Raw genomic sequence first — 25,492 nt, forward strand, 5'->3', positions numbered from 1 at the left:
AGGAGATTTAAATTTACGTCAAAACTTCGAAAAAGTCGATCTGCTCTTCGGTTGTAGAATCTTTCCAGAATCCGTGCAGAGCGTCACTGGGCAGATTGTTGATGACGTGCAAGAAGCACAGGAGCAAGCTACGTATTTCCAACGCATCGAGCATGTCCGTTCCTTGAAATCTGGTGGTGCTTGTCATACTGAGAGCAGGAAGCTACACGTAATGACAACACAAGAAATAAATTTCCGTATTTGACTGAAAGTAAGAGGACAAATTGGGAAAAAAACGATTGATTTTACTAAAGTACCGTATGTAATGTTACAATATGATAATAGCATTAATATCCTTTGTAATTGCAATATAAAAACATTGCAAAAATAACCATCACGCACAAGGTACAGCAGGAAACATCATAAAAAAGCTGCATCTTAAAACGCAGCAAAGATTATAAACTCGTATTGCTCGTACTGAAGACCAAGGGCGATTGATGAGCCACTATAGGAACAATGTAACATCAAACGTAGGAAAGCTGCCAACTTTTAAAATTCACATACCCTGTCTTGGTTCTTGTCAACATTTTTGTCGAGCGAAGGTGAAGCATTAACACTATTACTGTCATTTACAGCTAGTGAGCCTCTCGAACCTCTTGAGAGTAAACTGCTTCCAGGGTTTGCTGTTGAGAAAACATTTTAATCAACGTCTGATATCCAAGTGAAGCTTAAATTTTGAACACTTACCGATGGCGCTCATTAACGATGAATCAGGAAAACGAGCTCTTAAACTTCCGGTACGATCACCAATTGGAGGAATAGAAAAGGAGCTGGCGCTGATGGATGACGTATCAACACCACCGCGAGTAGGCGTCGAAGAGTCAGTCAGATCATCACGAGAAGACTGAAAACAATTGTTAGTCCTCAAAAAAAAGCTGTCATTAAAAATTTAGATAACGTTAGTAAGTACATGAGATCCATCTCTGTTTACTGGAGATTCAGCTTCTACAGAAAGTCTGCCGGCGTTATCCAAAAGTATACGAAGGAAGGGAAGATACAATGCTGATATGCGACTTTGCTGCTCACGGCTCTGATATCTAATGAACAAAATGTTCAGCACATCGCCATGTGACACTAACACCCACATTAAGCGGCATTACGTGTGGTGGTGGGCTATACGATAACAAAAATGTATGTCTGTAACCTGTTGTCGAAGACATGTTTGGCCAAAATATTTCGGAAGGTTTCAATGGCTATGGTCCGAACATCTGGTGCTTCATACATCGCAGAACATATGTTTTTTATGAGAAGTCCCGTCAAGAAGTGAACGCGACAATATTCGTCGTCCAAGCAGTAACTGTAACCTAAAAGCATAACCATGGCTTAATTACTAAGTAACATACGGACATGTAAGGAGGTTTAAAATCGCATTTCGACAACCCGATCAAAACGAGAATAAAAAAACATCAAAAAGAACAATTTTGCGAGTATTTCCAAGATAGAAAAATAAATGTTAGCGGTTTTAGTAAGATAGGAGGCATCATAAACCTTAAAAAAGTACTGCCCAAATCATGTTAATCAAGCGTAACAGTTTTGTCATGCAAAGATGAATGATATTTGCGGTCCAGAATCAGTGAAGACTGCGGGCTTTACATAATAGACATGCTTCAGCGTTATTTAAACGGCAAACAGTAATCGACGCCGTGTGCAAACGTAATACTGTTGTATTCGCTTTCAAATACCAAGCACAAATTTTACAAACGAAAGGTAAATTTAGTCAGAAAGCTTGCTGGTAAACAAACGAACTGCTGCAATGTAATGGAGCAAATAGCACTCAGAAGCGTTATTAGGACTGTTGTTATTTGACCTCTATTTAGCGGTCAGGATTAACTGTATAGAAAAAGTTGGTGGCTCTAACCTCTTGGCGCGTTTTTTTCATGAGCCTTACTTTTGCCCGTTGTTATCCACCAACTATCGTCTAAAAGTGGCACAAAGTTAACCAGAATATCAAAAAGCAAGCATTTCTAGCCCAGTAATTACGAAATCAATTGATAAATATGGCTTGATGAGTCACAAAGACGTTGGGCCGATTTCTGCACAAGCAAACCCTGTTTTCAAGAATCCGGATAAAGGTTGCAAATATAAATATACGCCACCGCATGAACTTTTGCAAATATGCATACATCTGAATTTAATAGGAAAGCGAGCCACCGAAAATAAACACCCCCCCATGCCCGTGCTTTTGTCAAGAACTATGCTTAATTTCACTGTTACAAGTGAAGACCATCCTACAATACTAAGTCTTTTAACAAACGCTTTTTGCCAAAGAAATCAGTTTCGAGGAGAGGCCTAGTGTAATAGCCCAAACAAAGTAAACAGTCGTTTCAGGAGAATATGATTCATCTAAACTCAACTAATTTAGTTATCTCCACTATCAAAAAATTCTCTGCAGCATCGAAAGTAAATACTTTGATTTTCACGATACCTATGTCCTAGTGGGATTATTCTGGAATAGGTATAATGGTATACGCTAGATTCTAGCAGCAATAGAAACAGTAGCCCTAACACAGGGGCGGGCAACTTCTTCGGTCGGCGGGCCTGATAGATTCATGGCCATCTTTCTCAGGTTGGCAAACTTGGAGTTATTCAGTGACGCAATACAGGGATTGCGGCAGAATTTGGCCGCAGGCCACATTATCATGTAAGACCGGAAACTGTCTGCGGGCCGCTCAAAATCCCGTCGCGGGCCGTATGTTGCCCGCCCCTGCCCGCCCTTCTAGCGGCTAGAAGGTCCAATTGAAACGTACTACCAACCAAGGCAAGGAATATACATATTACTTATTTAGCCATTTTACTTATTTGTTTATAGTACCACAATGAATTTTACAAATTCCTTGAAAACGTCTCACTCAAGTATCTGTATAAAATAGCAGATCATTGGTAGAGAACGAGTTTTAAATGTTAGGATTTTCGAATCCTGCATACGTAATATACAATACATGCCATATTTCACCGTGTAAACAAAATTTTTAGTGAGCATTAAAAACTTACCATTTTTGTGACTCTTGGCACTGCAAGCAAATGGTAAATTGAGTGGAATGTAATGTTCGTGGTAACATACAACTCGGAGAAACTCGAACTTCATTTCAAACAGGACCTGTTAAAAGCAAGCAGATCGGTGATTTACCATTCACACAAACAACCACAAGCTCGCTTCACTAAAATCGCCTATCACCTACTAATAGAGCAAATGTATTCCACTTAAAATGTGTTCAAGTGGTACCTTGGAAAATCTCAGCATAGTACACAGTTCACAGGAAATATTTAACCCACATTCCATAAGAAAAAATAACAAGAAGGCGGTGAAACGTGTAAATGATCCGACTTGAAGTCCAATGAACATAAATTATGTTTTATACATTACCTTGCTATCTCCAGGGTTAAAGTTGTCCACATACAAGTTTATCAGCTTGAAAACGAAACCTCTGTCAAGGTATGTGAAGCAATTCTTGACAAAAATGGCTAAGCTGAGGTTAGCGCTGTGAATTTCGGTGTAATTGGTCTAAGAAGAAAGAAAGTACGGGTCAGGTCCAGGTTAGCCGCGTTTAAGACAAGACATAGTTGACCACACAACCACCGACCTTCCATTTTTTAACGATATGATGAGGAACAGTTGTAGTCAGCAAACTTTGCACAGCATGCTGAAATGACATTGGAAATCGTTCGTTCCGCTTCATTTTTATTCTAAAGACATACGAAAATGTAGCAATTGCTAGAAGACACAATATAAGCGCTTCAACGTCTACGGAAAATATTGTTAACGTAACTCTTGTTACTGACAAATCTTACTTTTCTGTGCTAATCAAATGCTGAGATAAACTCTTGACAATGATTTCAAAGAAAAAAGTGGAATGCAAGAGGAGCTTGTTTGACGTGAGAAAATCGGTGGCGGACGGACGGAGTAACGAAGTCATTCCCTGCGCCAATTCCTCATGGATTGTCTTACTTTTATAATCTTTCCACGGCGCAGTGACAAACATGTGCTTTCAGAAAAATGTAAAGAAAGTCATTGTTTCAACCACAACAAGAAACGAACAAAAAATGTGTCGCTGAACATACCTTGATATATTGCTGAAGCAACTTTTCATGGCCGTTTGCAAAGCAAGTGTCGACAACATGAACAAGAGTTTTCATGCAGTTATGCTGACCATCACCTGTGAAACCTTCTGCCGTGAGAAGATAAAATAGCTGCTTCAAAATCGTGGGAAGATAGCGGACTATTGCGCCGTGATCGGCGGCCAAAAGTCCCTGCGAATTAAGAAAAACAGATCACAAATCAACAAGATGGCATGATAAAATAAATTTGCCAAAATTCTGTATGAAGAAAGTTAAGAAACAATTCCTTTCATTTTCCAAACCATGCTCTTTCTATAATTAAACTACGGATTTTGCAGACTTTGAGAAAAGCATTTTATTACAAGCATTTTTCCCCAAGAATCGAACACCTACACCTGGAGGAAATCCAAAGAGCTCGTTCACAGTCATAGTGCAGAGCTATTTAAGTTGTTTCAGCCTACAAACAAGCGCTGATAGAAATGATTAACAGGTCAAAATAAATGATTTATCGTGAAACTTACTTTGCAGTATTTGATGATGTCAAGATCTGATGTCGTGTTGGTCGAAAATCTCTGTGCTGCCTCAAAGAAGTTGTGAATGTGCGCATCTTCCGTGTATATCGATGACACGAGAGAAAGATTCACACGAAAAATAGGTTTTCCTCCGTCAACCCACTTTATTTCCGAGTTATGCTATCAAAAATATTCATGTTACTAGCCATATACCAAGAATGTCTAGGTATATACCGTTATGTACACCATATAATTGCGGCTAAAAATGTACAACTTGCTGGCGACCACAGGTAAGGCAAATACCCTTACCAAGAATTCTGGAAAACTTCCGGCGGAAGCATTTGCACTACGAAATCGTTCGGGTAATAAGGTCAAGCGGTATGTGGAATTAAGCACTACGTGAAGTAAATTTAAAGTTAGAACATGATAAATTACAAAAGCTCGTTATACGGGTCAATGAGAACAGACACCTAAGCTAAACAGTACACACTGCATGTATAGCATATTATGAATTCATATTCGGATACACATAATGTGGACAGGGTATGTAATGTGCACCCATTTTCTTTTGAAATTTATGGCATCAAATTTATTAACATACCGATTCCAATGTAACGAAAGTGAACAAAATCGCCACTCTATGAAGAGTGCAACAAATACAAATCTTTCTTCTGAAGGTCACAAATTACATCAAAGCCAAGTAACGTGGGTGCTTGGTGATAACACTTTTCCTAGCATAAGAGTTTTAAAAAGGTCGTTACATCACTGCGCCGTTGACCATGTGATTGGTGGTAACTGTCGCTCACGTATGAGAAATGCTTAAGCGCTGTTGGGCCCTTAATTAGCATCCGATTGCCAAGAAATAGCCAGTTTTCACCGATTGTTTGGAACTGATCAACGTCACGCAAGGGTTAAAAACGTAGGGTATTTAATAAAGCATAACGAATAATAATAGTTGCCAGCAACGCGTTGCTTTAAGGCGTTCTGTTAGTTGGCAACCAAGCACACGCGCATGTGGAATGCGTTATACAAACTTTGAAATATCCCGAACTGAAAAAGAACATCGAATGCGATTATTATAATCCGGTTGTCGACACGCCATACCAGGAATGTAAAAACAGAAAATCAACAGGATATGACCAGCAAACCATTCCATATCCAAGCTACTAAAGAAATTATGTTAAATTACATTTAACTGGAGTCTCGCAATTCAATTTCAAGAAAAAACTTTGAAAATTAAAGGAAACGTTTAAGTGGAAAGGCGACTGTGAAAGTACCGGTATTGAAAAGCAAGATTACGTTAAGATTTGTACATTTTCCATAATGAATATTCCTATTTCTAATGGCATATGTTTTGCATTTTTTAACAATTTTCAGAGCAATGGTTTACCACTTCTAAAAATCTGAAACGTAATCAAAACCAGTACCTAACTTCTTCAAGTAAAAACATTTTTCTTGAATATTTGTTAGTGCGCTTCCCTAAACCTGACTAAAATAAAAATATTTTTAGATTGATGAGGTGACCACAAGAGCAAGAAATTCCCTGAAATTTAAGCACAATTTCATCTAACGGAGGGTTTCGAAAACTATGGGTCGTAACCGCCTTGTGAAACAAATTCAAATTTCATAAATTAATTTGTTTTTTTGTTAATTTTTTATTCGCTATATTGTTTCCATTGTGCCGTTCTTTTATCACTTTACATTTACTTTCGTGGATTGTGTACATCTGCTTGATCTTGCAATACACAGAATTACCATTTGGAGATCTGTGGTAGGACGTTCATTGTTTAAATACCATTAACTTGTAGGCTACCCATCAAGAGGTCGAAAAGAAATTTCTTTTCTAAAATGGGGTCGCAGAACAAAAAAGTTTGAGAAGCCCTGAACTAACGTCATTTAAACGCCTAATAAAAGTTGTGAAAAAGCTTTCATCCCAGTACTGTGTACGTCATGTTAACAACTATTCAATAAATGAATGTCGATTATTCTGTAGTAGTCTAAGTGTGCAAACGTTGTTGCAATTGTGCAAATTGTTTGTTTCTTCAGATAAGAACGTAGTACAGTACAACCATCACGCAGTCAGTTTAACTCGTGTGCCAATTTGCGCAACCAATGGTGCGATTGTACGAAAGCGGGCAGACACTGAGCCGAGTGATGAAGAATGAGATTACGTCATGCTACGAAAATATTTGTCGTTTCCGGAAAGCTTTCCAAAGAAAGTCTTCTGTGGTGACTGAAAACGAAAGGGGGCGGTGCCAAGCACAAAATAAAGTCAGCTTGACGTCGTTGAGAAATCGTGCGATTACACGGAACATTAAGCAAATCCATTGCACCACGCTGTCATGAACCAAAAAATATGCAAGACTTGGAAAAACTAAGCTCGTCAACTTTTGGGAGAATATGTTTTTAACAAATCACATTAACTTTAATATGAAGAAAACAACAGAATATACACACCCATACAACAAATAATCTTTACCCAAGAGAACATGCAACCGTGCGATTTCAGTGCGTAGGCGAAAGCATATTTATCAAACCAAGAAGATAAAAGACGCATTCCAAAACTTAGGCGACCTATCTATTACTTAACGAGTAAAATGCGTCCAGTGAGCTGACGTGCAAACATTTCATTCAATCAAGATGTGTTCAGGGTTCGTATTTACGCAGAGACAACCAGAAAGCCTGATGCGAATGACAATACGCGCCATTTGCAAACAAAATTTAAGAAAGTACCTTACTTCGATTGCCGTTGAATACAAAAAGATGGAATTGGCCTTTAACTTAGGCTGTGAGCTGAGACAGAAGCGTAAGCGTTCTAATCAGAAGTTACGCGCAAGATTATAATCGCTTTTGAACTACAACTAACTGAATCAATTTGCGCTGCATAAATGTCAAATACTACTGACAACGACAAGGGTTCCCAGCGAACTACTTTATCGAAAACATCATTCAGAAAAATTTTGAAAGAAATCACGCCATTTCCTAATACTCCAAGAAGAAGCATTTCTCTTCACATAACAACGCTTTCGAGGGAGACTTTTCAAGAATAGCGGAACTGAGCTAACAGTGTCACATGCAATGCTCCACAGAATAATGATTACCTTCGAAGTCGGTAACTGGCACAACTTTGTTCATTATGAACTGAAAGTGAAAAAAACAAGCAAGCAGGCGTCGGGAAAACGATATCAATGCTTCACTCAGTAAAAAGGAAGCTTTATTTCATGACAGGTTCGAATCATTTGAAACTGATCTAATAGCTACAACGGTTGATTAAACAAAAATTGGCAACATGAATGGTGATCACTATGCAAATGCTAAGTTGACGTCACACAGAAGAACGTGCCAACAATGGGTTAGACAACACGTAAAACACGTGAAGTTAAGTTCCGCAAGGGTGAAACACCACAAAATCCATGTTTGCTCTTTGAATGGAATCTAATTATGCGCTTTGGTGGCACTCTTGACTTTTTATCGTGAAAAGATTTTTCCAACTGTTGTCAAAACTGGGCTTTTAAAGATCCTTGCGTCGAATACAAGCACCACGGCCCATTATCATAGCCTAAGTGCTTCGAGTCCTGTGGTATGTGAATGATCATGGTGCAAAGTACACACATAGAGCAATGCCAGTGTGGGGATTGGGGCTTGGGCAAGTAAACGAGGTTCAACGACAGGACACGAAGTGAACAATAGGAACCGTGTTATGCGCTGATTCCAAGTGTATCGAGAAAAACGCCGTAACACCCAGCCTTTTACGGAGGTCGAGTGTTACGGGGAGACTGAGACGAGGTTTATCGAACACACAGCTTGCAGTGAAGGCTAGAGTAGGAACAAAATCGTAGTAAGACGAAAAGAGTTGCGACCATTAAAGATTTTAAGTTTCTTTTCATGTTGAGTTATAAAATATTTTATATGGTATTGAATTTTACTGTTCGGATTACTGCAGCTGGACGCCATTTTGTGGTTCAATGTAACGTAAAACTGCCAATATTCGAGTCTTTTAGTTTTAGCCAAGTTATATCATAAAGTTATAGGACTACGACCCGTTTCATAGCATAATAATGAGCTATCTGACGTTTAATATTTGACGTCATGAAAAAATGCCGAGATTTGACAAACAGTTCGACTGTCACCGAGCGAATGTTGTAATATTTAAGTGGGCGGTTAAAATTTTTATTTCAGCATATATCGTGTATTAAACTTTATCTGAATACCTCTCCTTACTCGGGACCTTCTGTACGCAAACAGAAATGGCTTTAACTTATGGTTTTCGCCTTAAATGGTCATTAAAAACTTCAAGTTACGTAGCAGAGAGTGACAAGACCCATCTCTTAAGACAGATATTTTTTCAAAACACACATTTCCTCATTGAAATTTGCGTTCTTGTTGCAGATATTCCTCGCGAGTAGCCTGTTATATATTTAAATCGCGTTGAAGGATTACTTTCTGTAAAAGCATCTTAAGAACAAGAAATCAGGTAACAAATTGCATGATACTATTACCGCTAGACAAGACCTTAATGTAGTGCTTCAACTATTTTGTGTCGTACTATGCCTATGAGTATGCACTATTGAAAAACATAGCACTAACGGTCGTGCACTTGAAGTCATCACGATTACTCAAGAACTACTTTCAAAATATATTAAAACTTTTTAAAATCAAGTTTTACTTTGCTTGACGTAAGTTTGTATTTTTGTAATTGTAATCGGTGATGTTGTTATTGGCAGTTTAATAAATATGAAATTCCTTTGAATGTTTTAATCAACAGTAATAATAAATTTGATAGCTTTGTTTGATCATTTTTATAACCAAGTGCTATCTTTAAAGGTCGACGTTATCATGGCACGTTGACATATGAAAAGGATTTATATGGTAACGATCAAAACGCAGTTATAAAGGTTTTATCAAAGTGTCGAATTCTTCAGTAAATGACGCACATGTTTTCACACTTTTTCTACAAAGGTTATGAGATGCCCAGTAAGCAAAATGTAAGCTACACAAACCTTGGCTTTTCTGGATAGTTTTCTGTTAAAAAAGGAACACGCTTTATAGACAACGCATCTTTCCACAAGTAATTGATCCTTCAATTACCCATGGGCTTGCTCCATTCAATGACGGTCTTATTCCAACGTCTTTGATTTTGTTCTGGTGATAATTTTATTTTTTGATGGAATTTACGGGCTTCCAAACTAATTTCATCTACGTAATAAGTTCAACACCGGCACAAAATCAAAAACATTGGAATAAGACCAATAAGAAATGGAATACGAATGAGACCGTAGGTAGTTAAGTATGGAAAAGATACGAAAGCTTCTTGCTTTGATGAAATTGTTCAGGTTCTATTTCCCAAGTAATATGGGTGGCTATAGTATTTAATTGACAGGTTATTTTATTATGCTTCATGAATGATACTGTATTGAAATATATGCTTTTGGAATATCAAAAACTTCACTATCAGTGTCAGTGAAACTAAGCATTACTTTTAACTTACAACACAAACAGTAACTCTTGCAAACGCGATTGTGTAAATAAAGAAGTACTGATAAGGTATGTTCTGCTATAAAACTCTTTTGAGCAGGGGTAGTAGGGCAAACTTGTCGTCTAACTTTAAGCTATGGTAACAAGAACATATCACAATAGACATTAGGAAACGATGCCCATATTAATCACGTTAAGGTAAGATATCAGTAAATAAAATGTTGAAGAAATAGTGCACTTTTAGACCAAGAATGCATATATACGTTGTATTAACAAAATATTTTAAAAGGTTTTAAACTTACTGCAGTGATTTTATGCAGCTTTTGGCATTCATAGATGTTCTTGCCCTTGCCTAATGATACTAAAATTACACCGCCGAATAGCTGTTGCAAGACTTAACAATGACCCACACATAACAGCGCATTGAACGACCAACATTCAAGTTAGTAGCCAGTCATCCCGTAGAACATCAGGGATTCTATAAATAGCATGACATTCCAATGCAGCTGCATGAAACCAATTTCAATTTGATGTTTTGTTCGTCATGCAAAGACCACGAAACCGTTAAAAACAAACGTCGAAATTTTCTGGTAACTCTTACGAATCCAGCACAACAAAGGAAAACTCTAAAACGTAATTTTGTATTTAGGTAGAAGGTTTATCACAACATTTATTTCATGGAAGTTATGTATTTTCCGTGGAGACTTTGTACAAACAACGTCTCGTGTAGCAAGCAAATAATCCATCATGCCCAATTAGAATTTATTTTTCATCTTTCTACTGAGATTCTACAGGAATGTCTTTTGAATAGTTAATAAACAGAAGCTAAAACATGATAAAATGATAGTTATTTTGCTCTCAAAGGCAGGTAACCTTTGCCTACCTACTGCGTTTCCTATCTTATTACATTTAATGCACTAGTTTGAGCAGAGTAAAAACCCATTTGGCATGACACATTGTTTGATGATAACCTCACGAAATCCACCTACTTAGAGATGAATGGCCTAACTTATGATTGGTAAACACGCAGTTTTGAAAAGGATTGCACAAACACACAAAAACCAAATCACAGCCATTCACAACTATTTTAGTTGCTGTAAATTGTGTGCTCCCGAAATGTACTTTCACAGTGTAAAAGCTTCTTTGACCTCGTTAGACGGTTATGTTTAACAAGGATGACAAACAAAGAAATAAGTTTGAGCATAAAGTGGATCTTGCCAAAACGATTCAATAAAAAGACCACAGATGTAAATATTTACCGAGGTTGTAGTGCTACTGAGCAAGAGCATTTTTACTTACTTCACCAATTGTGAGGTTTAACACACTCACCTATGATAGTTACCTCTAGTCAGTTAAACCAGACAACCATATAACAAACAATTTTTTCCCTTAAGTTGTCGGAAAGGTGTGTAATATGTGCAAATGATAATGAAATGATGTACGTCGCTTTTCATCATGTAATGTTTGTAGACACGTACAACACATGGTCAATTACTTTAAAGGTATTTCCTGGCCAAAATGGGGTAAACTGCCTCAGCCATTAGATGGTTAATTTCAAACTTCCTAAACTGCGAATTAAACAACTGTTGAGTGGCACCACATTATCCAGAAATTGATAAAGACAGTTGTGCAATAATTTAACAACATTCATACATGAATTTTTTACTTAATATGCTTTTCATTTATGCAGATCAACTTATCTGGGACTCAAATCAACTATGTTTACTCGCTCCCAGTTTCTATTGATCATTTTCGTGCTGCAAGGCTCAACAGCACAAGAGGATCAGGAGAATAAAGAGCTTCGAACACATATTAGATACTCAAGCAATCCTGTGTACCTCCCTGACATTGGGACAGTTACTACTGAGAGTGCTGATGATGCTAACATTGTGAAAGTTGAAATCCAGGAAGACATAGCAGAACGGCATGATGACCGGCATGAATCACAACAGGCAACGAGCAATAGTGAAATTGAATGCCAGTCGAATTGCACCAGTACATCAACTTGTGAGACCTCACCAGAAAGTAGTTCATCTTCATGCGAATCTCAAAGAGGTAATCATTGCTCATGCTGTGGTGGATGCAATTGTGGATCTTTTGCACCATCAGATCTTACAATGCTGCTAAGAACTTTTGATCGCGTAGTGCAAGGTCCACAAGGGCCTCAGGGACCACCTGGGTTACAAGGACCAGCTGGATTTCCAGGCATGCCAGGAGCAACAGGAAAACCAGGTTTACCAGGGATTCAAGGAGCTGCTGGGATTCAAGGCATACCAGGTACTCCAGGAAAAGAAATCAAAGGAGACTGTGGGCCAAGAGGCCTGAAAGGTGAACCCGGCAATCCAGGAATTGGACAACCTGGTCCTGCAGGCCCTCCAGGCCCACCTGGTACATTCGGCAACCAAGAGCTCAATCAAAACACTCGAGTTGAAACAGTGGGAGCTCCTGGTCTTAAGGGAGAGAAAGGTATGCAAGGAGAAAATGGATTACTTGGCCTAACCGGTACAAAGGGAGAACCTGGTATAAGTATTAAAGGTGAAAAAGGTATGACAGGACCAATCGGCCCTCCTGGTCCACCTGGCCCGCCAGGTTTAGATTCTAGTGACATTGAAACTGTCAAGGTTGTCAGACAAACGTCTGGACCCAGAGGACCCAAAGGCGAATCTGGAGAAAGCATTCAAGGACTTCCAGGACCAAAAGGAGAAAATGGGTTAGATGGCATTCCTGGAAAAAGCATAAAAGGAGAACCTGGAATCAATGGTGGACCTGGACCAAAGGGAGAGCAAGGGATTGGACTTCCAGGCTTACGTGGGCCTCCAGGGCCATCCATAAGAGGGCCAAGAGGAGAAGACGGACAGCCTGGACCACCAGGTTCAAAAGGTGACCCCGGTCCACCTGGACCACCAAGCTCAGGATCTGGAGGATTACTAAATCCAAACCATTCTAACGGAGATACATTACAAGGCCCTCCAGGACCAAAAGGAGAGGAAGGATCAACAGGACCACGCGGACTGAAAGGTATGAGAGGAGAACAGGGGATACCAGGACCCCCAGGTCGAATGCCACAATTATCAATGAAAGGGATGAAAGGTGAAAAAGGTGATGCTGGTGCGCAAAAAGGTGAACGTGGCCCCCCTGGTCGACCAGGCAGGGTAATAACAATCGGCTCAAGTTCTGGTACATCTACCAGCAGCAGCAGATCGGGTGGGGTCAGTAGTGGAGGAGGAGGATGTTGTGAAAGAGGAAGAGTTGCTTTTATGGCTGGATTGTCCCATAGTGTGCAAGGCACCAATCAAGGTGTAGCATTTGACAATGTCCTCACGAACACAGGAGGAGCATACAGATCTGCCACTGGATGCTTCATAGTTCCAGCAACTGGCCTTTATGTCTTCCATGTTCACATTCTCAGATGTAGGAGTAGTGGAGCACTTTATGTCAATTTGATGCATAACAATGACATTGTAAGCTCTGGAACAAACCAAGACACAAGGTTTGAAACAACGTCCACAAGTGCAGTGCTTGAGCTTACTCGTGGCGATGTTGTCTGGGTGCGCTTGCGGCAAGGTATTGCATATGGTCACAGTCCATCTCATTACAGCTCATTTTCTGGATTCTCGGTTCAGCTGGATGAACCTGTTGATGCTACTGCTGGATTTTCAGCAGTCCGTAGTCATGCTGGAATCAGCTATCCACTTCGCAAGCGACCCGCCACAGTACTGAAGGGAAGGGCAGCAGCACGCCTTCGCTCTATGGGTAGCCCAATGATCACTGGAGATGGAGATGACTAAAACAATTACCTAAACACACAAAGGCCCAAACCACTTACTTATAACATCTTTACTCTTTACCAATTTACAATGAGTGGTCTGTGGTTCTGTATTTCAATAATATTAAGATTTCGTCAGAAAGGTGTAAATATTACAGATCCTCAGTTTCTTACCATTACCTTCAATGCATTTTCTAACTCCAAAAACAGTTGAAGCTGCAAGCAGCTCTTACATTTCTGTATAATTATACAGTTTTCAATAAGCACAACATCAGTGAAGTTGCCTTGTTATACATATTGCCAGCTTGTGCAGTAATATTTGGTGTATTATACATATTTATATTTTATTCTGCACAATGATGTACCCTTTGCCAGCATATATCTCATTTTTTATTTTCCTGTATGTATTTATTGATAAAGCACACATAAAATAAGCATAGGTATCGTGGTGTTAAAGCAGCAGTTATTGGTGACTATTTATTGAATTTTTGAAGCGTTATTACACATACATTCCAATTAAAATGAATTTATATAGTTCCTACAAGGCAAGTGATTGCATTTCTAATAACGTACGAAGGAAGCAGTGTACTTGACTGACTACAGGAAACTAAACTTTAAAAACCATCAGACAAAAGTACACAGCTGAGTCATAGCTGCAGTAAAATATCATATTTGTAACACAACACAATGACAAGGTACTTAAGTGGAAATAATACGGTACCAAATGAGCTACGTGCTATTACACATGTCATGCGACATACAGCTATTTCATATTAACATATTAAAAGCTGTTATTTACCTTTCCCATATTAAGTTGATCCTGCCAACCCAAGTAGCCCGGTTGTAAATTGCCAGCCACTGGAACTTGATGCACCCCGCAATCAACTCTACCATCTTTGGTAAGCAAGGGCACCCAAGCATGACCAACTACATAATAGGAGTTTTATAAAGCAGTACCAAGCAAATCACAGTAGCCACATGTATTAGAATCATATCAAACATAATAAGAGACAGGAAAAACTGTTAGGACGTAGTATAGGTCTGTTTAATGGGGCAAAATAGTTTTTTACAGCGATCACTTGCAGAAGAGAATATAGTACTTTTCATACCTAACATGTTAAATATATTAAGTCATCACCTTCCATCTGAGCTGATTCCTTTTTCTTTGCATTGATGTCAACGACTACGTGATAAAAGGAGAAGAGAATGTGGTGACCATGGTGAAGTTGAGTTGGAAGTGACAGTTTCCACTGAAACACAATTTAATAAATATTAGATATTTTGCAAACGCCACAGATAAAATCACGGCCATAGTATTAACCTTGCCATCCATCAACCGCACACTCATAAACGCAAAATGTTACCTCTTCGTAAAACTCCGGACGTTCGTGATGATGAAGAACAGCGGCGGAAACCCGGCTGGTATATGGTTCGATTCCCGGGGGACCCGGTCTCTTGTAGAAACATCGGAGGGGCTGAGAACCTTCGCCGTCCGAATCTTTGAACTCGGCGATGACGGCAATATTCCGCGCCTACGCACCAACGTTGATTATACTAGCAAATATGCAAGAGCAAGCATAACCTCTGTCTAATGCTAACCTTGGTGAACGTTTTCTGATTATCGTAATTGAGACACTTCGGATAAATGTAGCAATGATTGGTATATTCCATATGGGGATGTTGATCAGCAGCTGAAGTTGAGATGAATTCGTCTACCTCGATAACAGGTTCATTTGAAGGTAATGCAGCAGGTTTTGTAGGGGACACAGCGGGCCCAATGTAAGGTTTCACCGGTACATAAGTCGACGTTAAGATGTCTGCCAAAAAACGGCAAACCGTTAAAAACATTATGTAGCAGGAGCAATATCGCTCGTTTAACATACTGTTTGAAAACGTATCAGTGCAACAATTAATTATTAATTGAATGAACAGAATTAACGTTGGCAAAACCGAATTAACATATCAACTCACTTGGCAAATCTGTTGGCACTGTATCAAGTCCAATTTGAAAGTCACATTCAATAAATTCGAGTTTTGCAAGCTTGTCTGGTCTACAAGTACAATAATTGTGGGTAAAAAAGAAATTATTATATCGACTAAAAACCAAATAATTTTAGAGAACGCGCAAAGGGTACTTTTTAAAATCCGATAAAAACTTCAGTAAGTCTTCTTCTGCCAATTTCGATGATTCTTGCTTGTACACGACGTCAAAATCGCTTGTGTTTATACGTCCTTTGTCATCCAAGAAAAGTGGTCTACAAAAGATTTCATACGAATGCGCGTAAATCCCATGTAACTCTTAAATCTGTAAGCATATCATTGTTATCGATCTACTCAACTTACTTTGCTGTCCAAGCAAAGGGCATTCTGTAATGTCCTAAACGTTGACATGCCACTTTGGCATGCTTCAGTACCTGAAAAGCAAAGACACTGTTACCACCACATTTTGCTTTGCGTTGTGCTTATTTCATCGGCAGACTGCATTGCCGGATATAAACAGTTAGGATGAAAGATAGCTAAAATTAATTACTAACCGTTGGATTGAGATTTAACCGTTTAAGTTAGTTTTGGTGATAGATTAGTTTGGTTGATTATTTATTATTCAGTCTGTAATTACTTAGGTTAACGTTTAAGCAGAAACCCTTTTGAATGCACTATCTTTAAAATACACCCAGCCAAATTTTAATTAACTTTCGCACAAGTATAGATATCAAAACGTAACAATGTTGTAATTAATGTAGTATCTATCGAAATGTCTGCTTTTAGTCTTTTATAACTTATTTTTGTAAAAAAGCAAATCCTTAAGAATAAGGTTAATCACGAAAACTTTACGCAACCCACCTTGGCGGCAGTTTTATGACTGTCATTTTCATATTTCATGTAGGGCTGGGCGCACGATTTTATGCTCCCTTGAAGTACTTTTTCTATTCGGGCAACGAGGTAAATTTCGTTGTGCGGCTTGGTGACGGAAAATATACCCTGCAAGGAGTGTAATGATATAAAATTAATTCCAAGCTCAAAACAGAAGTGCAAGCAAATAATTTACGGAAGTTTGATTACTTATACTTCGTGTATGATGGATATGCTACCTGTTTGGGATACGCGACCCACTGCGGCTCTACGATTTGAAGAATCGGTTCACCGGCTTTCAATTCTTCTGTGGTCGCGGAAGCACGCTTGGTATGTGTCGGGCTGCGACCAGGTATCATTCGCCGAACCTACATATACCGAAGAAAGCAACAACCATTCGAGGCTCACTTCTCACGCATAAATATAATTAATTAATTAGTCCTTATTTTTGAACAAGATCTCACCAGGGGATGATTTAGGTCTACGTGAAGATCAGACGAGATTTTCTTTCCCTTGGCAACGTCGTAGAGAGATAAAGTGACAAAAAAAGGTTCAACCTGACAAACATTCAACCAATGAACCAATACCGTGACGGTTGCAAACTAACATCGTTTTCATTTACCCTTAAAAATATCTCGTTCCAAAGTACAAAACACAGTATCCGGATCCCTCAAAAAAGCCAGCGCGTATAAATAGTCATATTTTTCCCTTTGATTTTAACAATGAATAATAGCAATTATGGCATAAATAACAAACAAAAGTTAATGTATATTCGAAGTAATAACTGCCAAAATATAATTATGCCCTCACATTTGTCACTGGTTCTTCTGCCCCATCAATGACCACGCCTCTCAAATTAAAACTTAAGCTTTTACAGGCGACCATAATTCTGTGATGAGAAGCTTTCAGTGCCGATGGTGGAGTAATTGTGCATGCTTTTAAATCTTCAGATGACTATGTCACAACAAATTTCACTGTTTGTGTTACAGATATTTGCTAACGAAAACAAAGACAAGTGATTATATGCAAAGTTGCCCTACCTTGTCATATCGGTTTTGAAAATCAGGAAAAATTTTAAAAACATTTTGCCTAGATTCTTTTCGGGCTAATGAATTTTTTTGTTCAGTCTCCCGAGCGTACTTTATGAGTTCTGGATGCATGCTGCTCTTAACACTGCCCAAATCGCCACCATCGCCATTATGTTTTGATTCCTGATCTGGGTAAAAACGAAATAGATAACATGAAGAACGATGAAAGCGCAAAGAAAATAAAAATTTTATTTTTATCGTTTATATTTTTCTGGATAAGCCTTAAACTATGTCACTACCGATTTTTTCTTTCTGAGAAACTTGAGCTTCTATTGTGTTTCGAAGTGCTTGGTTTATTGTGTTAATCCATTCAGTAGCTTCTTGTTCACTGTCAGCAGAAAGAAGATGACAACTCTGATCTTGCATTCGAATTTCAAAGGAGTGCTTACGAGCTTTGGTTGTCTAAAAAAAAACGCCTAACTAAATGAAAAGAGCGTTCCAAAAACAACGCATCGCCACCGAATCAGTATTAAGCATATTAAAGTAATTCAGACATTTCGTATATCTGCTAATTCTTAATTTGGACAAACACGAAATTACATCTTCCATAATTAATCTGCTTTAATCCATACAAAAACCTTAGGTGTCTTTTCACCATATATCTAACCAACCATTCTAATTTGTTGCGGCTACGTATTAAGATAACTTAGTGAGTTTAAACTTTAAACTTGCTCTAAACTTTAAAGCAATGACGTTTTATGACACGAAACAGGTGTTAGTAATACGCATGCGTGTTAGAAAAACTTAATTCCAACGCAAATATGTAGCACAAGTGTTAGGCAAGCAAAAAAATAATAAACAAACATGCACTCACCAAACTCACCATATGCGCCCCAATGCACGAATCAAGGTATATGGCCCCTTTCGGGTCCTTAGAAATCTTTTCGTCTTTGTAGTAGTTAAGAATGTAGGAGCTGTCGGGTAGTTGTTTCAGATGAAAGAAACGTCTTTTAAAGGACTAACAGAAAAATACAAGTATTGTGATAAAACAGTTATAATCATGTGAATTAGCACTTGGCACCTGCCAGGTCTGCTAATAATTTTTTTAATTTACACTTACCAATAAGCGTATTACTATAATCGGTTTTGCAATATTATAAGAAGTTATTACTCGTATGGAAATGCTGGCGACGCCATATGCAGGAGCTTTATAAAGCCAACCGCGTCTTGTCACACCTTCTTTTTGCACGGGAGAAATGTCATCTTCAACGCCTGTTTCTTCATCAAGCTCATACACCTATAAACAAAGGAAATTCGTAGTACGCAGCATTTGTAAAACTTGCGCAAAGTTATTGATCTAATTGCTAGTTTGGAAACCAGCATTTATCCATCTGCAATCTCAATGGCTGACTGCTCAGTAGCAAGTCAACAAGAGTGTTAGTCCAGTTTACAATAATATCTAAAATGAAAGTTTTGAAACTAATGTATTTTAAAGGCAAATGCTGAAAAATTTGTGGCTACAAAACCGGCAAATTGCGAAAATGGTACTTTCTATTCAAGTTTAAGGAATCCCACTGTACAAATAGAAGATGCTTGATGTGGTGTCGTCTTCATTATAGTTTTAATAGTTGATAGGTTTTCGAATTTTGCAATCGTATAGTAGTATAACTTATTTGTGTGTTAACGCCTTGAACGCATTTGGTAAAGCAAATAAAGAAGAACATGTTAGTGCAACTATTATAAAAGGTTACAATACCTTAAAGAAGCAATAGTTATTAAGTTGCGGTCTATAGGGCTTGGCATGATTGTCAAAAAAGGTTACCTGTTATTGTTACCATGTTACCGTTTAACACCAATTAGTAACAATTTACTAACTGTATATTCTACGTCAGCTTAAACATTTAAGGGTACCGCAAAGCAAGGTTCGTCACAAGTAGCTCAATTTGTTTGTTAATTGATTGTGGGCGACCTGGCGAACAAATCATGGACCGTTACAAATTTCAATCGCTTACAGACTGTATCGTGACATATCTAAAAAGGCGTACGTTGCAGCGGACGGAAATTAAAGAAAAAAGGAACATAAACATAAAATCACAGCACTCAGTACATTATTCCCAATTACGTCATTTCGGACGGAAAGTCTTATTATTACATACTAGTCATGTTTATGCATGGTATAACGATGACGTATTATTATACCTGTTCGGGAAGGTGTGGCGGGTCTCGGCTACCAGGAAGTTGCATGTAATCTCCGGCATAGTCCTCGTATTTCTTTTCTATGGAGTTCCACTTGGTGGTATAGCTCTTTATGCACTGCGGAAGTCAAGTAAACATCATGTAATTGTGTACTATGCAAATCGTTTCAGTACGTGGAATACAATACAACACACACAATGATGATTCTTTTTATTGAAATAAATAGATCTTACCTCTTTTACCATCAAACTGGATGCCTCCTTCAAAGCGCCTGGTGGCACTGTGTCTAATACCGTTCTCAGACTACGAGGTTTTGAAGACGCCTTCACGTAACAAAATAAATTTCAAAATCTAGGTTACAATATGCGTAGTTAACGTAAAATTCGTTTGTTTGTTCACACGTTCATTTAAATAGTTACCGAAACATCATCATTTGGAAACGTTAAAAGATTTCGCTGCGGGTCGCGTTCGATCTCTGATCGTCGTTGGAAAATGAATGCTTCATAGTCGACGGGCTCTGATGAACTCGATTTAATCTATCAAAAAGAAACGTGTATTGAGGACATTTTAAATTAAATTTTAGAAGAACCTGCAGAGCGAGTAATTAAAGAAAACATCGTTTGGTAAACAAAAGCCTTTCAACATTTGATGGAACAAGGAAACCCCAAGTTTCGATGAACGAATCACTCTGGTAGATCGTTGTTTCCGTTATAAACCAATCTCTTAGTTAAAGAGCTTAAAATCTGTCAGGTTGAGCAAAGCGTGCCCAGAAAAAAAACAAGGATTTGTGTGCTTCGATTCATTAAAATACCGACAATTCGCCTGCAGATACCTTTGAAGCTCATTTCCAAAAACTTTCGACATTCTTCTCGCTATAATTAAACAAATTTGTGGTTTGGCCAGAACTACTCTATCAACCAAACCTAATCTTTTGAAATAAAAGTTACTCGTGGTTTACCAATATTGGTAGAATATATGGCAACAAAAAAGAAAAACGAAAATATTACTTTGGGGGCAGGCTCATAAAATATCAAAATAATGATGAAGTTTTGAGATGAAATATATGTATACTTGAGATGAAGTATCTGTCACGCAACGTTCATCAAGGAACAACTTCATTTATCTGGTAATGAGAAATGCCCAAAAAGCAACTAAACCCAATAAAGTTTGTTGGTTACCTAAAAAGGCGGCGATTTATTAATAGAATTCGCAACGCCAAGTCATCTTGTGTTTGCTAATTTAGAGACCTGTTAACCTTAACCACGCTACACAAAGGTATAAAATAATTAATACCTCTACAGCAACATCCTCTTCTGGTCTATCCACGGATATCTGTGGAATGGCGGGCATTTTAAGTATATACCCTGAAGCCTTGAGTAATTACCAAGAAAATCGGTCAACGGCGTTAGGATTACTCTAATATAAACACACTGCTGCTAATGGAATAAAAATCGTTCAAAAAACGCGCATGAAGTAATACGTACAAGTTAAGCGGAAAGGATCTATATCATTTTATCAATACAAGTTCGGTTTAACCGGTCCGTTGTCGCGCTGAAACTTGTTCTCGCTTCAGCATAACTTGGCGGGGATTACTGACCATGCGTAACGTTTCAAACCACAAGCACTCAATGAAATAAGCGTATTCATACTAATTACAGCAAACTAGCCAAAGTGCATCTACTAGAGCTGGCGACTAGCAATGAAATTAGCTGAAATAAAAGCTGACAGGATAACGAGCAACATATGCAGGATTTAACCATTTCCGTTATGAATTGACTGCAACATGACTATTTGGTTTATACCCGTTACATAAACAGTGAGACAACCTATCTTTTCAATAAAACATTTAGTAGTTAGTGAAAACGTTGACATAACATCAGACAAAATTCCTTCTCTATTTACAACACTTAAAGGGCTTGCCTACTTGCTAGTGTCAAAGTTATAGGACGCTTCTGAAATTACTTCTGCACAGTGCGTAACACAGAAAAAACCTTCAATGCCTCTGGGTAAATCACTTGACTCATAGTCTCTTCATGGTTAACCAAACAGCAAGAATTTTAGTTATTACAAAATGTGGTTAGTTCCACTTTGAGCAGTGTAAATCTTGTTTAAATTAAAGCAAAAAATGATGGAAGGTATTAATGATGAGTCGTTGTAAAGGTCTGTCAGTGGTCGGTGCCACAGGAACGATTATCCTAATAAACGATTAGAATTATGGCGCTATTCACTGATCTTGTTTACTGCACACTACAAATCTGAGCACTGCGCTTTAAAGTAACAAAAATCTCAACAAGTTGCGAATCAACTGAAGGTTAACATGACCTTAGCATAGGATGCATGTAGTGCAGACATGTTTATTTTCTTTTTTGTGATGTCCAATTGTCAGATGTATTATTTGAAATTGTACCCAAAATGTTTCTTGTCTATAAACTAATACATTATGTAATTATACGTATACTGACTAACAATAGCTGTAACTGTAACAAAATAATTGCTATTTTGTTGCAGAAATTAAGATTAACAAAATAAAATGATTTTTTGCTATAAACTGAGCAATCTCCTTGTAAAAGATAATACTGTAGAGCTGACGACCTACTTCAGCTTATCAAAATTGCAAAATTAAAAATGCCACTTTCAGTCATAAAGTTGTTAGGAAAATATATTCTGCCTGCAATGGAATTTTCAGTTTCTTTTTGGTTTTTATTTTAGAGTAAATAATAGTGTTAAAAATTGCATAAGCACAGACCAGTCAAGTGTGCACAATCACGTCAGATTCTACTTGCGCATAATCTGAGAAATTACCGCAATAATACAGTACATATCTGCATGTTGCATTCAAAGAGTTTATCTCTGTCAAGAAGGTATATAATGTTTTTGCAGAGATCAGGACAGTTTTATATCTGTTTAATTGCAAACAGTGTAACAAATACACCAGTTGTAAACAGATCTGGATAAAGTTTCCAGGATATGTTGTAAATAGGTGAAGAAAGAACTGCAGGTAACGTCTGGAGCTATCTGGAATAAGAAAGAGAAACTGAGCAACCTGGACAGGAGTTTTTTTATTACAGCGTGATTGCAACTTTTTCCATCCACAGTAAGAGATGCATTGGTAATCTTTGCAATTGCCACAGATGCCATTTGACAAGTACATCGCACACAGAATATGGCAGGAAAAAGTCCCGTTGTTTCCATGGCTTTGGAGCAGGTGTAAATGTTAAATTGCTCCAGCTTCGGAGCTCTCTTTTATCAAAAATTAGCTCCAGCTCCGGAGCTCATTGATACCACTGCTCCGGCTCCATTACGTAAAAAACTGAGGTTTAAGGATGAACGCTCAATTTGGAATATCTAGCGTTTCAAAATAATCACAAACAAAACAGCACAATCAATGAACACAAAACATTTCATTTACCATCGGTTGCAGCTATGAACATGTGACTGCTCTGCTGTCAAATCCCCAGCAACATGGTTAGTTAGAAAAGGTGGCGTCAAAGAGGCAACAATTCTTAATTTTGTGAAGGGTTGCTGTGAAATTATGTGAATTTAGCCAATAGTAGTAGCATAGCATCTTATGAAATACATCGGAGCCGGAGCTATTTTTCAAACAACTGGTTCCAGCTCCATTTGAATTTCTCGAAGAGCTCTGGCTCCAGCTCCGTTGAAAATGCACGGCTCAGGGGCTCCGGCTCCAAAGCCCTGGTTGTTTCGTTGTTTGCAGCCACTTCTCATGACAAGAAAAAATTGTACCTTTATGTGTTTGTTTGTGGCCAAAAATTAGTTTGTTTAGATCAGGGTTTCTCAACTGGGGTTGATGGGGGCGTTATACGAGAGCCACGTTGAAGGTCAACTTATTCTTTGTATGGGTATTCATCTTCCATTCGCCTGTTGTTCAGGCCTGGTCTTCATCCCGAAACAAAATTCAGGGTCAACCAGTTGTCTGCAGCGACACCTCCACTTTCCTCTGTCGATGGCATCCTCGATCTTCAAACCTCTCCTCATATCATCCTTCACCGTTTCTTCCCATGTTTTCTTTGGTCTTCCTCTTTTCACCTTTCCCTCAATCATCTTATGTTGTACTCTTCTTATTAAGCTCTCCTCATTCATTCGCTCAACGTGCCCCAACCATCTCAGATGATGTCCTCAACACCTGTCCACCTTCTTAGCACATCATTGGCAATCCCATCTCGTAGTGTCTTACCACACATCATTCGAATCATCCTCATTTCTGTCGTCTGCATTTGCCTGATATCAGCCTTCTTCATCGCCCAGCATTCAGCTCCATAACACATCACACTTCTTACACATGCTTTATAAAGCCTTCCTTTCAGATTGGTAGAGAGTAGTCTGCCACAGAGTGTACCAGACAATTCCTTAAACTTTTTCCAACTAGCGCGTATTCTTGCCGTCACTGCCCTGCCAGTACTGTCATTTTCTCCTATCATATCCCCCAAATAACGAAACTCCTTAACAAGCTCGATCTCATCACTTCCTAATTTCACATATTTCTCCTCTTCTTCATCACTAATACAACCTTTACATCTGCCACATTCGTAATTCGTTCCACTAGTCAGCCTTCCATTGATACCTGAACATCTCTTATGCACCCAATACTTGCACTTTCTGCATTGAATGGAATTTCTCCCTACTCTCTTCCCACAAATTGCGCATGGATCAACAGTACTGACTACTCCCCTTGACGATTTTCTACCAATTCTCATCGCTTTGGTTTTATTGATGTTCACCTTCAAACCTTTGCTTTCCAGTGCGCTTTTCCATCTAACAAACTTCTCCTCCACCTCTTTCCAGCTATCTCCTACGAGAACTAAATCGTCAGCATACAAGAACTCTTCCATTGTTGTTTCTAAATCATGTGTCAGAGCATCCATAACAATTACGAAAAGCAATGGGCTTAGCACTGAACCCTGGTGGACCCCCACTTCTACCTTAAATCATTCTGACATTTCGCCTTCGAGTTTCACAGATGTCTCAGTTTCTTTATCCATCTCCATCACCGATCTAACTTCTGGTTCCATCACACCCTTCTTCCTCAATGCCCACCAAATCACTTCTCTGGGAACACGGTCAAAGGCCTTCTCCAGATCAACAAACACGAAATACAGCTCCTTCCCAACCTTTTCGTATTTCTCTATCAATTGTCTCACAGCAAACATGGCATCCACTGTACCTTTTCCTGGCATAAAACCCATTTGGATCTCGCTAATTTCAACTCTCTCACGAATTCGCTCCTCGAAAACTCTTTCCAAAACCTTCATTGCATGTTCAAGCATTTTCAAGCTTCTATAACTGGTACATTCCTTCACATCTCCCTTCCCTTTGTACAAAGGAACCAACACACTCTTTCTCCAACTTGCAGGCATTCCTTCCCCATTCATCATACCATTACCAATCTTTGCTAGGATGCTCTCCACATTGTATGGGTATTAAAAAATACAAATATTTAGGTAATAATTTCATTTACCTAAATCATCCATATAGACCAGGGGTGGGCAAACTTTTTGTACTGAGGGCCACATTTGAAAAAATGTTGCAGCCGGGGGGCCGCACACTCTCAT

The 25,492-nt window shown here is 38.5% G+C and overlaps 3 protein-coding genes and 1 long non-coding RNA gene across 10 annotated transcripts in view; 2 read left to right on the plus strand and 2 right to left on the minus strand.

Annotated features, from left to right (window-relative positions):
• The window catches only part of LOC143449416 (dedicator of cytokinesis protein 9-like), a 37,662-nt gene that overhangs the window by 10,379 nt on the left and 1,791 nt on the right, over positions 1 to 25,492 (minus strand). For 3 of the 7 annotated variants that reach the window (XM_076949617.1, XM_076949620.1, XM_076949614.1), the window contains exons 2-31: positions 20,342 to 20,458; positions 20,156 to 20,245; positions 19,926 to 20,039; positions 18,898 to 19,023; positions 18,601 to 18,744; positions 18,026 to 18,188; positions 17,739 to 17,914; positions 17,509 to 17,652; positions 17,163 to 17,255; positions 16,938 to 17,066; positions 16,690 to 16,827; positions 16,192 to 16,262; positions 15,984 to 16,103; positions 15,820 to 15,899; positions 15,448 to 15,665; positions 15,213 to 15,380; positions 14,987 to 15,098; positions 14,648 to 14,775; positions 4,617 to 4,787; positions 4,099 to 4,287; positions 3,829 to 4,022; positions 3,621 to 3,723; positions 3,404 to 3,541; positions 3,031 to 3,136; positions 1,898 to 1,957; positions 1,184 to 1,343; positions 950 to 1,076; positions 727 to 883; positions 544 to 662; positions 18 to 202 (exon numbers count right to left, since the gene is read on the minus strand). In XM_076949617.1, coding sequence (XP_076805732.1) covers positions 18 to 202; positions 544 to 662; positions 727 to 883; positions 950 to 1,076; positions 1,184 to 1,343; positions 1,898 to 1,957; positions 3,031 to 3,136; positions 3,404 to 3,541; positions 3,621 to 3,723; positions 3,829 to 4,022; positions 4,099 to 4,287; positions 4,617 to 4,787; positions 14,648 to 14,775; positions 14,987 to 15,098; positions 15,213 to 15,380; positions 15,448 to 15,665; positions 15,820 to 15,899; positions 15,984 to 16,103; positions 16,192 to 16,262; positions 16,690 to 16,827; positions 16,938 to 17,066; positions 17,163 to 17,255; positions 17,509 to 17,652; positions 17,739 to 17,914; positions 18,026 to 18,188; positions 18,601 to 18,744; positions 18,898 to 19,023; positions 19,926 to 20,039; positions 20,156 to 20,245; positions 20,342 to 20,458 — 4,040 coding nt within the window. Of the gene's footprint in view, positions 1 to 17; positions 203 to 543; positions 663 to 726; positions 884 to 949; positions 1,077 to 1,183; positions 1,344 to 1,897; positions 1,958 to 3,030; positions 3,137 to 3,403; positions 3,542 to 3,620; positions 3,724 to 3,828; positions 4,023 to 4,098; positions 4,288 to 4,616; positions 4,788 to 14,647; positions 14,776 to 14,986; positions 15,099 to 15,212; positions 15,381 to 15,447; positions 15,666 to 15,819; positions 15,900 to 15,983; positions 16,104 to 16,191; positions 16,263 to 16,689; positions 16,828 to 16,937; positions 17,067 to 17,162; positions 17,256 to 17,508; positions 17,653 to 17,738; positions 17,915 to 18,025; positions 18,189 to 18,600; positions 18,745 to 18,897; positions 19,024 to 19,925; positions 20,040 to 20,155; positions 20,246 to 20,341; positions 20,459 to 21,215; positions 21,406 to 25,492 lie in introns of those variants that run through there. The other 4 variants (XM_076949618.1, XM_076949615.1, XM_076949616.1 and 1 more) reach the window with 4 other exon arrangements.
• Positions 123 to 6,367, plus strand: LOC143449420 (uncharacterized). Its single transcript, XR_013114563.1, has 2 exons — positions 123 to 250; positions 6,118 to 6,367. It is a non-coding gene; the product is annotated as an uncharacterized LOC143449420 (long non-coding RNA).
• On the plus strand, positions 8,963 to 14,385 carry LOC143449417 (uncharacterized). Its single transcript, XM_076949621.1, has 2 exons — positions 8,963 to 9,081; positions 11,773 to 14,385. The coding sequence occupies exon 2, from the start codon at positions 11,801 to 11,803 to the stop codon at positions 13,868 to 13,870; it is 2,070 nt and encodes a 689-aa protein (XP_076805736.1). The 5' UTR covers positions 8,963 to 9,081; positions 11,773 to 11,800; the 3' UTR covers positions 13,871 to 14,385.
• On the minus strand, positions 22,675 to 25,328 carry LOC143449419 (uncharacterized). The gene has a single exon (XM_076949623.1). The coding sequence runs from the start codon at positions 24,803 to 24,805 to the stop codon at positions 24,047 to 24,049; it is 759 nt and encodes a 252-aa protein (XP_076805738.1). The 5' UTR covers positions 24,806 to 25,328; the 3' UTR covers positions 22,675 to 24,046.

This window comes from Clavelina lepadiformis, chromosome 3, assembly GCF_947623445.1.
Source record: "Clavelina lepadiformis chromosome 3, kaClaLepa1.1, whole genome shotgun sequence".
Taxonomy (NCBI): domain Eukaryota; kingdom Metazoa; phylum Chordata; class Ascidiacea; order Aplousobranchia; family Clavelinidae; genus Clavelina; species Clavelina lepadiformis.

Excerpts from the sequence above, each read along its gene's own strand:
- LOC143449417 (XM_076949621.1), top strand. The coding sequence starts at position 11,801 with ATGTTTACTCGCTCCCAGTTTCTATTGATCATTTTCGTGCTGCAAGGC.
- LOC143449419 (XM_076949623.1), bottom strand. The coding sequence starts at position 24,805 with ATGGATGCTCTGACACATGATTTAGAAACAACAATGGAAGAGTTCTTG.